This window comes from Coregonus lavaretus (genome assembly GCF_964263955.1).
Source record: "Coregonus lavaretus genome assembly, chromosome: 16".
Lineage (NCBI taxonomy): Eukaryota > Metazoa > Chordata > Actinopteri > Salmoniformes > Salmonidae > Coregonus > Coregonus lavaretus.
This window is the reverse complement of record NC_140003.1, coordinates 29,282,563-29,295,908: the sequence shown is the minus strand read 5'-3', so window position 1 is coordinate 29,295,908 and position 13,346 is coordinate 29,282,563. Positions and strand designations below refer to the sequence as shown.

The 13,346-nt window shown below is 43.7% G+C and overlaps 1 protein-coding gene across 2 annotated transcripts in view; it reads left to right on the top strand.

The window, feature by feature from the left end:
* Nucleotides 1-13,346, top strand: part of LOC311143907 (mitogen-activated protein kinase kinase kinase kinase 4-like) — an 82,065-nt gene that overhangs the window by 63,575 nt on the left and 5,144 nt on the right. For both annotated transcript variants that reach the window (XM_084179782.1, XM_084179781.1), the window contains exons 26-30: nucleotides 1,556-1,690; nucleotides 3,939-4,039; nucleotides 4,205-4,354; nucleotides 4,539-4,698; nucleotides 4,834-4,973. In XM_084179782.1, coding sequence (XP_084035908.1) covers nucleotides 1,556-1,690; nucleotides 3,939-4,039; nucleotides 4,205-4,354; nucleotides 4,539-4,698; nucleotides 4,834-4,973 — 686 coding nt within the window. The remainder of the gene's footprint in view (nucleotides 1-1,555; nucleotides 1,691-3,938; nucleotides 4,040-4,204; nucleotides 4,355-4,538; nucleotides 4,699-4,833; nucleotides 4,974-13,346) is intronic.

The following is a 13,346-nucleotide window of genomic DNA, read 5'->3' as shown; positions in this document are numbered from 1 at the left end:
CATTCTCAGTAGATGAATATAAAAGTTGTGTGTGACGACTTGTTGGTCAGTTCACAGAAAATGTTATTTGTCTTTCAAATTGCCCACAACCTCGATGTACATTCACAAACACAGTTTTCCATTATGTTGCAACGTGTTGTCAAATATACAGTACAGGTTGTGCAACAATACAGACCCTGTCAGATCCTCTGTCCTAGTATCCATAATGTCAATCACAATTGAAACAAATAATTCAATACTTGGGGAAAAACTCCAAAAACTCCATAATATACTACATGACCAGAAGTATGTGGATACCTGCTCGTCGAACATCTCATTCCAAAATCATGGGCATTAATATGGAGTTGGTCCCCCCTTTGCTGCTATAACAGCCTCCACTCTTCTGGGAAGGCTTTCCACTAGATGTTGGAACATTGCTGCGGGGACTTGCTTTCCATTCAGCCACAAGAGCATTAGTGAGGTCGGGCACTGATGTTCGGCGATTAGGTCTGGCTCGCAGTCGGCGTTCCAATTAATCCCAAAGGTGTAAGATGGGGTTGAGGTCAGGGCTCTGTGCAGGCCAGTCAAGTTCTTACACACCAATCTCGACAAAACATTTCTGTATGGACCAAGCCTTGTGCACAGGGGCATCCGCCAAACCCAGATTTGTCCGTCGGACTGCCAGATGGTGAAGCGTGATTCATCACTCCAGAGAACACGTTTCCACTGCTCCAGAGTCCAATGGCGGCGAGCTTTACACCACTCCAGCCGATGCTTGGCATTGCGCATGGTGATCTTAGGCTTGTGTGCGGCTGCTCGGCCATGGAAACCCATTTCATGAAGCTCCCGACGAACATTTATTGTACTGATGTTGTATCCAGAGGCAGTTTGGAACTCGGTAGTGAGTGTTGCAACCAAGGGAAGAAGATTTTTATGCGCTTCAGCACTCGGCGGTCCCGTTCTGTGAGCTTTTGTGGCCTACCACTTCGCGGCTGAGTCGTTGTTGCTCCTAGATGTTTCCACTTCACAATAATAGCACTTACAGTTGACCGGGCAGCTCTAGCAGGGCAGAAATTTGACGAACTGACTTGTTGGAAAGGTGGCGTTCTATCACGGTGCCTCGTTGAAAGTCATTAAGCTCTTCAGTAAGGCCATTCTACTGCCAATGTTTGTCTATGGAGATTGCATGGCTGTGTGCTCGATTTTATACACCTGCCAGCAACGGGTGTGGCTGAAATAGCCGAATCCACTAATTTGAAGAGGTGTCCACATACTTTTGTGTATATATAGTGTACCTCCATTCATTGTAATACATTTGTACAATAAAGCAACCTCCCTCCACCCATTACATGGAAGTAGGATGAAGTTGCCCCTACACACTGATCTTGGGTCAGTTTGGCATTTCCCCTACTAATGGTTAAGTATAGGATTTGGGGAGCGGAAGCTGATCCTAGATCTGTACCTAGGGGAAACTTCACCCCTGTGCCATTACATTTGGAATATATACTGTATCGTAGGTCCATTGTAGGTACCCAGACCCTTGACTTCTCCCCTTGTCTGACCCTGTCCCGTGCAGGCAAGAAAAACAAGCTGCGTGTTTACTATCTGTCCTGGCTGAGGAACAAGATCCTGCATAACGACCCTGAGGTGGAGAAGAAACAGGGCTGGGTCACTGTGGGAGACCTCGAGGGCGCTGTGCACTACAAAGTTGGTGCGTTCCATCTTCAGCATGCGTCTGGCCAGTGGGGTTAAAAGGATGGGAAGTTAGAATGTGGGGAGAAATTCCTTTTTTTAGGACAGTTTTTGCATAGAAATTAATGTTATGGTCAAATGTGTCTGCACAAACATGTTTAGTAACCACCGAAGACTGTGGATTTTTCATATATGGCCCTCCAAATGAACAAAACAATGTTTTCTCTCAGTTGGTCTTCACCCACTGTTAGAATCACTATCTTTAAGACAGCCAGAGTAGGGTGCATAATACTCTGGAACAGCATGTCATGTTATAACTGAAACATGTTGGAAGAGAAAAAGTCCAGAGTTTGGTAATGATAGGTACATCAACTTCCTGGAAGAGACCAGAATGAAATGTTCTGTCAGTCAGGCCATCTATGTCCTGCCCATGAGTTTAAGTCATAGAATCATATACTTTTTTTGTGGGAAAGTACACAATTGCTTCCTAATACGAAATACCCTCGGTCTACCAAGCGAATGCCAAATATCCCAATTCTGTCACTTCTCTGAGTAAGATAATACGACTGTAATATTATGCCAGCTAAAAATATTTTGGTATAATTGAATTTCCTACTAATAATAGAACTTAAAAACAATAAGCCTGCTGAACAATTAATCAAATAGCTACCCGGACAATTTGCACTTACCCCCCACCCCCCCTTATTTTCTTAAAACTGCATTGTTGGTTAATAAGGATCGGACCCTTTTTTTCAATTTTCGCCTAAAATGACATACCCAAATCTAACTACCTGTAGCTCAGACCCAGAAGCAAGGATATGCATATTATTGATACCATTTGAAAGGAAACACTTTGAAGTTTGTGGAAATGTGAAATTAATGTAGGAGAATATAACACATTAGATCTGGTAAAAGATAATACAAACAAAAAAACATGCGTTTTCTATTTATTTTTTTGTTCCGTCATCTTTGAAATGCAAGAGAAAGGCCACAATATAATATTGCAGTTTAGGTGCAATTTAGTTTTTGTATACAAAGTTTTAGATTGATCCAGTGAAGCATTGCAATACTGGACTATTTTGTATCAAGTCTGCCCAAATGTGCCGAATTGGTCAATTGATACATTTTCAAGTACATAACTATAGAGAACATACAAAAATGTAAGTTTACACACTCCCAGGAATGTCATACATGATGGATCATTAGCTTATACACTAACTTTCACACATCTAGATGGCCGGGCGGGTTGGGTGTGGAGCCAGAGACATCAGGGGTTCAAACTGTAGAACCCAGTTCCATCATTTGAATATAGAAATTGATTTTATCAAACAAAACTATGCTACATTTTATCTCTGGGACCCTTAGGATGACAAATCAGAGCAAGATTACTGAATGTAAGTACATTATTTACCTTCAGAGGTGAATGTGTCAAACTAGTTGCCGTGATACATTTTTTGTTGTTGTGCACTCTCCTCAAACAATAGCATGGTATTTTTTCACTGTAATAGCTACTGTAAATTGGACAGTGCTGTTAGATTAACAATAATTTAAGCTTTCTGCCCATATAAGACATGTCTATGTCCTGGAAAGTTTGCTGTTACTTACAACAGTCATGCTAATCACATTAGCGCACGTTAGCTCAACCGTCCCGTATACGAGACACCGATCCCGTAAATCAAATCAAATCAAATCAAATTTTATTGGTCACATGCGCCGAATACAACAGGTGCAGACATTACAGTGAAATGCTTACTTACAGCCCTTAACCAACAGTGCATTTATTTTAAACAAAAAAGTAAGAATAAAACAACAACAAAAAAGTGTTGAGAAAAAAAGAGCAGAAGTAAAAAATAAAGTGACAGTAGGGAGGCTATATATACAATAGAATAAAGTGACAGTAGGGAGGCTATATATACAGGGGGGTACCGTTGCATAGTCAATGTGCGGGGGCACCGGCTAGTTGAGGTAATATGTACATGTGGGTAGAGTTAAAGTGACTATGCATAAATACTTAACAGAGTAGCAGCAGCGTAAAAGGGATGGGGTGGGGGGGCAGTGCAAATAGTCCGGGTAGCCATGATTAGCTGTTCAGGAGTCTTATGGCTTGGGGGTAGAAGACACCGATCCCGTAGATGTTAAGGGCTTGTACATGTGGCAAATAAAAATTGATTTGACTTTGATACTGTCATTAAAAGTCTGAATTGACCCTGTTAGTTGGTGCCTCTTATGACAACTTCCTCGTGTGTCCCCACTGTTTTATTTCCCAGTGAAATACGAGAGGATCAAGTTTTTGGTGCTGGCCCTGAAGAACTCGGTGGAGGTCTATGCATGGGCACCGAAGCCCTACCACAAGTTCATGGCCTTCAAGGTGAGCATTAAGGAAACCTAAGATGCCTATGGGAGCTATTCACTTCCATCTATTCAATCAGTTATGCAGCTATTGTGAATTGTTATGACAATCATACAATGACACACACACACACACTACTGTACTGTATGTGAATAACCTTTGCCCCCTGGTTGACCCCTGCAGTCATTTGGTGACCTGGTGCACAAGCCCCTGCTGGTTGACCTGACGGTGGAGGAGGGTCAGAGATTAAAGGTCATCTATGGCTCCAGTAACGGATTCCATGCCGTGGACGTGGACTCAGGGGCAGTCTACGACATCTACCTGCCCACACATGTAAAAAACACTTGTGTCTATGTAACCTCTCCTCCCTCATCCCCTTCTCTCCCTCCTCCATTTTTCCAAGGATAACTTAATTCAATAATTAACATGGTTCCCCCTCTCTTTCCCCCCTCTCTCTCCCTCCCTCTCCCTCTCTCCCCCTCTCCCCCTCCCTCTCTCTCTCTCTCTCCCTCTGTAGATCCAGACCAGTATCCAGTCCCATGCCATCATCATCCTGCCCAACACAGATGGCATTGAGCTGCTGGTGTGTTACGAGGACGAGGGTGTCTATGTCAACACTTATGGACGCATCACCAAGGACGTGGTGCTGCAGTGGGGCGAGATGCCCACTTCTGTGGGTAGGTGGAAACACACACACACACACACATACAAATACACATACACACTCACACACAATAGGTCCTTAAACATGTTAACTCGGTTGCCATACCACCGACTCACCCCCCTCTCCCCCTCTTTGTCTTTCTCTGTAGCTTATATCCATTCTAACCAGATCATGGGCTGGGGGGAGAAGGCCATAGAGATCAGGTCTGTGGAAACCGGACACCTGGACGGGGTCTTCATGCACAAGAGAGCCCAGAGACTCAAGTTCCTGTGTGAGAGGAACGACAAGGTGAGACCCCTAGACACACATGCACGTACCAGTGTTTCCATTAGCCGGTAATAGCCGGCTTTTGTCCGATTAAAAAAAATAGAATATCAGATACATAAAATTGGTGCCGGCCAATTGTCCGGGAGAATAATAAATAAATCCCATTAGGAAATAATGCTTATTAGCCTATTAATTGATGGAAATACCAGTCGATGGAAATACATTTGACTGGTCATGCTTATCGGTTTATAGGTTAATTAAATTGGCGTGTGTGTACAATATATTTGTTATGTGTCTTATTTATCACACAAATACAGCATACAGATACAGAGCCTTTGAGTGGAAAATCTGTCAGACATGCAAGAGCTGCAGCTGCAGCATCTTGTGGTGTTTTCAAGACAACTGGGAACTCTGAATTATACAAGGTCAAATCATGACGTCAGTGATCTTCAGGTCGGAAAGTCAGAGCTCTAGAAAGAGGCCCGAGTTGGAATTCCAAGTTGGATGACCGTTCAAAAAGATTTTTCCCAGTCGGAGGTCGTTTTTCTTCCCAGTTCCAGGTTGTCTTGAACGCACTGAAGTCGGAAGTCTGAGATTTCCGAGTTCCCAGGCTTCATCAGCAGCCCACACAACTTTGCAATGAGCTGGAGGCAGTATGCATTTTGAAAACATATACTTAATTGTTTGAAACCTGAACGTTTTAATACATATGAGGCATGTCTCACCTTGCTTCAAAGTAGCCTATTAGATCACCTCTTTCTAAATTTCTTTCTGAAACTGCTTGCATATGCAGTGCCTTTTAACAACAGTGTATTCCCAATAATTTCATTGTGGAACAAGCATTCATTTAATTTGCGCATAGCCTCCGCATTGCTTCGCTTATAATGTGAAGAAATAATAGTTTATCAACATTTTAAGCTAAACGTTCTGATATGTTGCATCAGACTCATTACTTTAAAAAATATATATATGTAGCCTAGGCCTACTGGTTGTATGAATCTGGGATCTATCGTCCCACAACTGTCCCAGAGTCTGTTTGGAATAGGCTATTTATTTCTCGACAAGCTGACCAATAGAATAGTTGGCCTAAACTTTTCTACTATAGTAGATTGACATAGGCTAGTGATTTTGCTGTTCGTTACTCATCTTGTTGGCTGTGGAAAAGTAAATGTGGACAGTTATTCTAACATGTTCAAAGTGCACATCAGAATTTGGTAAGAAGGAACGCACATCGTTGCATCCTCGACATGCATGTTCTGTTAATATGAATTACCATATTCTAAATGTGATTTCTGTCATTCTAAGCCCCGTGGGTGGACGCCCTAATCAGGTTACGCACCCAATGCGTATGAGTCCGGTAAATTTCTCAAATGTCCGGTAAATTAAAATGTTGCCTGTCAAATGTCCGGCGACACATTTTCCTAACGGAAACCCTGGCACGTACACACACACACACACATTCGGAGGTATTCTACCCAGGTTGAGGGCTGTTTACACTAATAACTCTGTCCCTCTCAGAGCTCTGTCTCCTGTTAGTTTGTCACAAAGCGCTGACTCATCCTGTGTCCCAGGCAGGCTCAGGACCCCATTCATTGAGTCTATCAATCTATCAATCATTCCATTAAAACACAGGGTATTTTTAGACAGACAGCAATTAGGCTAAAGTGGCCATCAAAGCTAGTTTCTGACCCTTAACTCTCCTTCGTTGACTAGTAGGGTAGGCAGAGTAATGCACAGCTATACACCAACTATACCCCCTGCTTCATTAAGAATGGCAAAATAAGGTTTTTGTTGCCTTTTTGAATTTCATGTTCGGGATTCTTTTTGCCACTGTTGGATTTACAGTGGGGGAAAAAAGTATTTAGTCAGCCACCAATTGTGCAAGTTCTCCCACTTAAAAAGATGAGAGAGGCCTGTAATTTTCATCATAGGTACACGTCAACTATGACAGAAAAAATGAGGGAAAAAAATCCAGAAAATCACATTGTAGGATTTTTAATGAATTTATTTGCAAATTATGGTGGAAAATAAGTATTTGGTCAATAACAAAAGTTTCTCAATACTTTGTTATATACCCTTTGTTGGCAATGACACAGGTCAAACGTTTTCTGTAAGTCTTCATAAGGTTTTCACACACTGTTGCTGGTATTTTGGCCCATTCCTCCATGCAGATCTCCTCTAGAGCAGTGATGTTTTGGGGCTGTCGCTGGGCAACACGGACTTTCAACCCTCCAAAGATTTTCTATGGGGTTGAGATCTGGAGACTGGCTAGGCCACTCCAGGACCTTGAAATGCTTCTTACGAAGCCACTCCTTCATTGCCCGGGCGGTGTGTTTGGGATCATTGTCATGCTGAAAGACCCAGCCACGTTTCATCTTCAATGCCCATGCTGATGGAAGGAGGTTTTCACTCAAAATCTCACGATACATGGCCCCATTCATTCTGTTCTTTACACGGATCAGTCGTCCTGGTCCCTTTGCAGAAAAACAGCCCCAAAGCATGATGTTTCCACCCCCATGCTTCACAGTAGGTATGGTGTTCTTTGGATGCAACTCAGCATTCTTTGTCCTCCAAACACGACGAGTTGAGTTTTTACCAAAAAGTTATATTTTGGTTTCATCTGACCATATGACATTCTCCCAATCCTCTTCTGGATCATCCAAATGCACTCTAGCAAACTTCAGACGGGCCTGGACATGTACTGGCTTAAGCAGGGGGACATGTCTGGCACTGCAGGATTTGAGTCCCTGGCGGCGTAGTGTGTTACTGATGGTAGGCTTTGTTACTTTGGTCCCAGCTCTCTGCAGGTCATTCACTAGGTCCCCCCGTGTGGTTCTGGGATTTTTGCTCACCGTTCTTGTGATCTTTTTGACCCCACGGGGTGAGATCTTGCGTGGAGCCCCAGATCGAGGGAGATTATCAGTGGTCTTGTATGTCTTCCATTTCCTAATAATTGCTCCCACAGTTGATTTCTTCAAACCAAGCTGCTTACCTATTGCAGATTCAGTCTTCCCAGCCTGGTGCAGGTCTACAATTTTGTTTCTGGTGTCCTTTGACAGCTCTTTGGTCTTGGCCATAGTGGAGTTTGGAGTGTGACTGTTTGAGGTTGTGGACAGGTGTCTTTTATACTGATAACAAGTTCAAACAGGTGCCATTAATACAGGTAACGAGTGGAGGACAGAGGAGCCTCTTAAAGAAGAAGTTACAGGTCTGTGAGAGCCAGAAATCTTGCTTGTTTGTAGGTGACCAAATACTTATTTTCCACCATAATTTGCAAATAAATTCATTAAAAATCCTACAATGTGATTTTCTGGATTTTTTTATTCTCATTTTGTCTGTCATAGTTGACATGTACCTATGATGAAATTACAGGCCTCTCTCATCTTTTTAAGTGGGAGAACTTGCACAATTGGTGGCTGACTAAATACTTTTTTCCCCCACTGTATGTTATACACACCAATTAAGTGCTGAACTACCTATTATGTTAGATGAGTGGAACCGACCACAAAGCAGAAGCAGCTAAACTCTGGTGGAGAGAGCTAGTCTGGCCGTAGTTTCCCCATTTCCTGTAGAGTCTCACTGATGGGAAAGATGTACAGACATTATGTGAGGTTGAGAGAGGCTACTGCTGCTGCTGCTACTCTATGTTCATTATCTATGTATAGTCACTTTAACTCTATCTACATGTACATATTACCTTAATTACGTCGACTAACCTGTGCCCCCACACATTGACTCTGTACCGGTACCCCCTGTATATAGCCTTGCTACTGTTATTTTACTGCTGCTCTTTAATTAGTTAGTATTTGTATTTTTTACTTATCTATTTTTTACTTAACACTTATTTTTCTTAAATGCATTGTTAGTTAAGGGCTTGTAAGTAAGCATTTCACTGTAAGGTCTACACGTGTTGTATTCAGAGCATGTGACAAATAACATTTGATTTGATTTGATTACGTACTTTTGAAAAAAACTCCACGCATTGGTTAGTTGGAAAGTCCCAATATAATTTTCAGTGTCTATATCTGGGAATATAGTGTTTCTGGGAATCACCATATACTACATTGAACAAAAATATAAACGCAACATGTAAAGTGTTGGTCCCATGTTTCATGAGCTGAAATAAAAGATCTCAGAAATGTTCCATACGCACGAAAAGCGTATTTTTCTCAAATTTTGTGCACAAATTAGTTTACATCCCTGTTAGTGAGCATTTCTCCTTTGCCAAGATAATCCATCCACCTGACAGGTGTGGCATTTCAATAAGCTGATTAAAGAGCATGATCATTACACAAGTGCATCTTGTGCTGGGGACAATAAAAGGCCACTCTAAAATGTGCAGTTTTGTCACACAACATAATGTTTTGTGTTGTGTAAGGGAGTGTGCAATTGGCATGCTGACTACAGGAATGACCACCAGAGCTGTGGACAGAGAATTGAATGTTCATTTCTCTACCATAAACCGCCTCAAACTTAGTTTTAGAGAATTTGGCAGTACGTCCAACTGGTCTCCCAACCGCAGACCATGTGTATGGCGTCTTGTGGGTGAGCGGTTTGCTGATGTCAACATTGTGAACAGAGTGCCCCATGGTGGCGGTGGGGTTATGGTATGGGCAGCTATAAGCAGGTACAGTGGGGAGAACAAGTATTTGATACACTGCCGATTTTGCAGGTTTTCCTACTGACAAAGCATAATAATAAATAATAATAATATGCCATTTAGCAGACGCTTTTATCCAAAGCGACTTACAGTCGTGCGTGCATACATTTTTGTGGTCCCGGGGATCGAACCCACTACCTTAACGTTACAAGCGCCGTGCTCTACCAGCTGAGCTACAGAGGACCACATGTAGAGGTCTGTAATTTTTATCATAGGTACACTTCAACTGTGAGAGACGGAATCTAAAACAAAAATCCAGAAAATCACATTGTATGATTTTTAAGTAATTAATTTGCATTTTATTGCATGACATAAGTATTTGATACATCAGAAAAGCAGAACTTAATATTTGGTACAGAAACCTTTGTTTGCAATTACAGAGATCATACATTTCCTGTAGGTCTGGACCAGGTTTGCACACACTGCAGCAGGGATTTTGGCCCACTCCTCCATACAGACCTTCTCCAGATCCTTCAGGTTTCGGGGCTGTCGCTGGGCAATGCGGACTTTCAGCTCCCTCCAAAGAGTTTCTATTGGGTTCAGGTCTGGAGACTGGCTAGGCCACTCCAGGACCTTGAGATGCTTCTTACGGAGCCACTCCTTAGTTGCCCTGGCTGTGTGTTTCGGGTCGTTGTCATGCTGGAAGACCCAGCCACGACCCATCTTCAATGCTCTTACTGAGGGAATGAGGTTGTTGGCCAAGATCTTGCGATACATGGCCCCATACATCCTCCCCTCAATACGGTGCAGTCGTCCTGTCCCCTTTGCAGAAAAGAAAAATCTGTCTGTGCCCTTAAGCAAGGCACTTAACCCTAATTGCGCATGTAAGTCGCTCTGGATAAGAGCATCTGCTAAATGACTAAAAATGTAAAATGTAAAAAGCATCCCCAAAGAATGATGTTTCCACCTCCATGCTACACGGTTGGGATGGTGTTCTTGGGGTTGTACTCATCCTTCTTCTTCCTCCAAACACGGCGAGTGGAGTTAATACCAAAAAGCTGTATTTTTGTCTCATCAGACCACATGACCTTCTCCCATTCCTCCTCTGGATCATCCAGATGGTCATTGGCAAACTTCAGACGGGCCTGGACATGCGCTGGCTTGAGCAGGGAGGCCTTGCGTGCACTGCAGGATTTTAATCCATGACGGCGTAGTGTGTTACTAATGGTTTTCTTTGAGACTGTGGTCCCAGCTCTCTTCAGGTCATTGACCAGGTCCTGCCGTGTAGTTCTGGGCTGATCCCTCACCTTCCTCATGATCATTGATGCCCCACGAGGTGAGATCTTGCATGGAGCCCCAGACCGAGGGTGATTGACCGTCATCTTGAACTTCTTCCATTTTCTAATAATTGCGCCAACAGTTGTTGCCCTCTCACCAAGCTGCTTGCCTATTGTCCTGTAGGCCATCCCAGCCTTGTGCAGGTCTACAATTTTATCCCTGATGTCCTTACACAGCTCTCTGGTCTTGGCCATTGTGGAGAGGTTGGAGTCTGTTTGAGTGTGTGGACAGGTGTCTTTTATACAGGTAACGAGTTCAAACAGGTGCAGTTAATACAGGTAATGAGTGGAGAACAGGAGGGCTTCTGAAAGAAAAACTAACAGGTCTGTGAGAGCCGGAATTCTTACTGGTTGGTAGGTGATCAAATACTTATGTCATGCAATAAAATGCAAATTAATTACTTAAAAATCATACAATGTGATTTTCTGGATTTTTGTTTTAGATTCCGTCTCTCACAGTTGAAGTGTACCTATGATAAAAATTACAGACCTCTACATGCTTTGTAAGTAGAAAAACCTGCAAAATCGGCAGTGTATCAAATACTTGTAACCAACAGATGCATATCTGTATTCCCAGTCATGTGAAATCATAGATTAGGGCCTAATGAATTTATTTCAATTTATTTATTTCAATACACATGCAATGTTTCATTTTCCAGATGTTCCTATAACATTAATCCAGCGTTGTGGGGACATTGTAGTGATGTACATTTACATTTACATTTACGTCATTTAGCAGACTTTCTTATCCAGAGCGACTTACACCCTATAGCCAGTGGGATAAACACTTTACAAATATATATATGTTTTTTTTTTTTTTTGGGGGGGGGGGGGGGGGGGGTAGAAGGATTACTTTATCCTATCCCAGGTATTCCTTAAAGAGGTGGGGTTTCAAATGTCTCCGGAAGGTGGTGAGTGACTCCGCTGTCCTGGCGTCGTGAGGGAGCTTGTTCCACCATTGGGGTGCCAGAGCAGCGAACAGTTTTGACTGGGCTGAGCGGGAACTATGCTTCCGCAGAGGAAGGGGAGCCAGCAGGCCAGAGGTGGATGAACGCAATGCCCTCGTTTGGATGTAGGGACTGATCAGAGCCTGAAGGTACAGAGGTGCCGATCCCCTCACAGCTCCATAGGCAAGCACCATAGTCTTGTAACAGATGCGAGCTTCAACTGGAAGCCAGTGGAGTGTGCGGAGGAGCGGGGTGACGTGAGAGAACTTGGGAAGGTTGAACACCAGACGGGCTGCGGCATTCTGGATGAGTTGTAGGGGTTTAATGGCACAGGCAGGGAGCCCAGCCAACAGCGAGTTGCAGTAATACAGACGGGAGATGACAAGTGCCTGGATTAGGACCTGTGCCGCTTTCTGTGTAAGGCAGGGTCGTACTCTCCGAATGTTGTAGAGCATGAACCTGCAGGATCGGGTCACCGCCTTGATGTTAGCGGAGAACGACAGGGTGTTGTCCAGGGTCACGCCAAGGCTCTTCGCACTCTGGGAGGAGGACACAATGGAGTTGTCAACCGTGATGGCGAGATCATGGAATGGGCAGTCCTTCCCCGGGAGGAAGAGCAGCTCCGTCTTGCCAAGGTTCAGCTTGAGGTGGTGATCCGTCATCCATACTGATATGTCTGCCAGACATGCAGAGATGCGATTCGCCACCTGGTTATCAGAAGGGGGAAAGGAGAAGATTAGTTGTGTATCGTCAGCGTAGCAATGATAGGAGAGGCCATGTGAGGATATGACAGAGCCAAGTGACTTGGTGTATAGGGAGAATAGGAGAGGGCCTAGAACTGAGCCCTGGGGGACACCAGTGGTGAGAGCACGTGGTGCGGAGACAGCTTCTCGCCACGCCACTTGGTAGGAGCGACCGGTCAGGTAGGACGCGATCCAGGAGTGAGCCGCGCCGGAGATGCCCAGCTCGGAGAGGGTGGAGAGGAGGATCTGATGGTTCACAGTATCAAAGGCAGCAGACAGGTCTAGAAGGACAAGAGCAGAGGAGAGAGAGTTAGCTTTAGCAGTGCGGAGAGCCTCCGTGACTCAGAGAAGAGCAGTCTCAGTTGAATGACCAGTCCTGAAACCTGACTGGTTTGGATCAAGAAGGTCATTCTGAGAGAGATAGCACATGTACAGTCCGTTTCCTGCAGGCTTGGATGTCAGTCAGGCTTGGGTGTTTTTCTCCAGTGTTTCTGATATGCTACTCTAATGTATGTCTTCTCTATGTATGACAGGAAGTCCTGTATTTTCCTGAAGGTTTTTTTTCTTTGAATAAGCTAAAGTAATTTAAAGATTTTCTGTAGTATTTTCTCACTACATCCTTCTCCCTGTCTGACTGAATTCTTGAAGAGGAGAGTGAGAAAAAGCCCCCATCTTCTGGGAAGGCTTTTCAAATCAAATCAGATTGTATTTGTCACATGCGCAGAATAGTGTAGACCTTAAAAGGTGTAGAAAGGTGTAGACCTTAC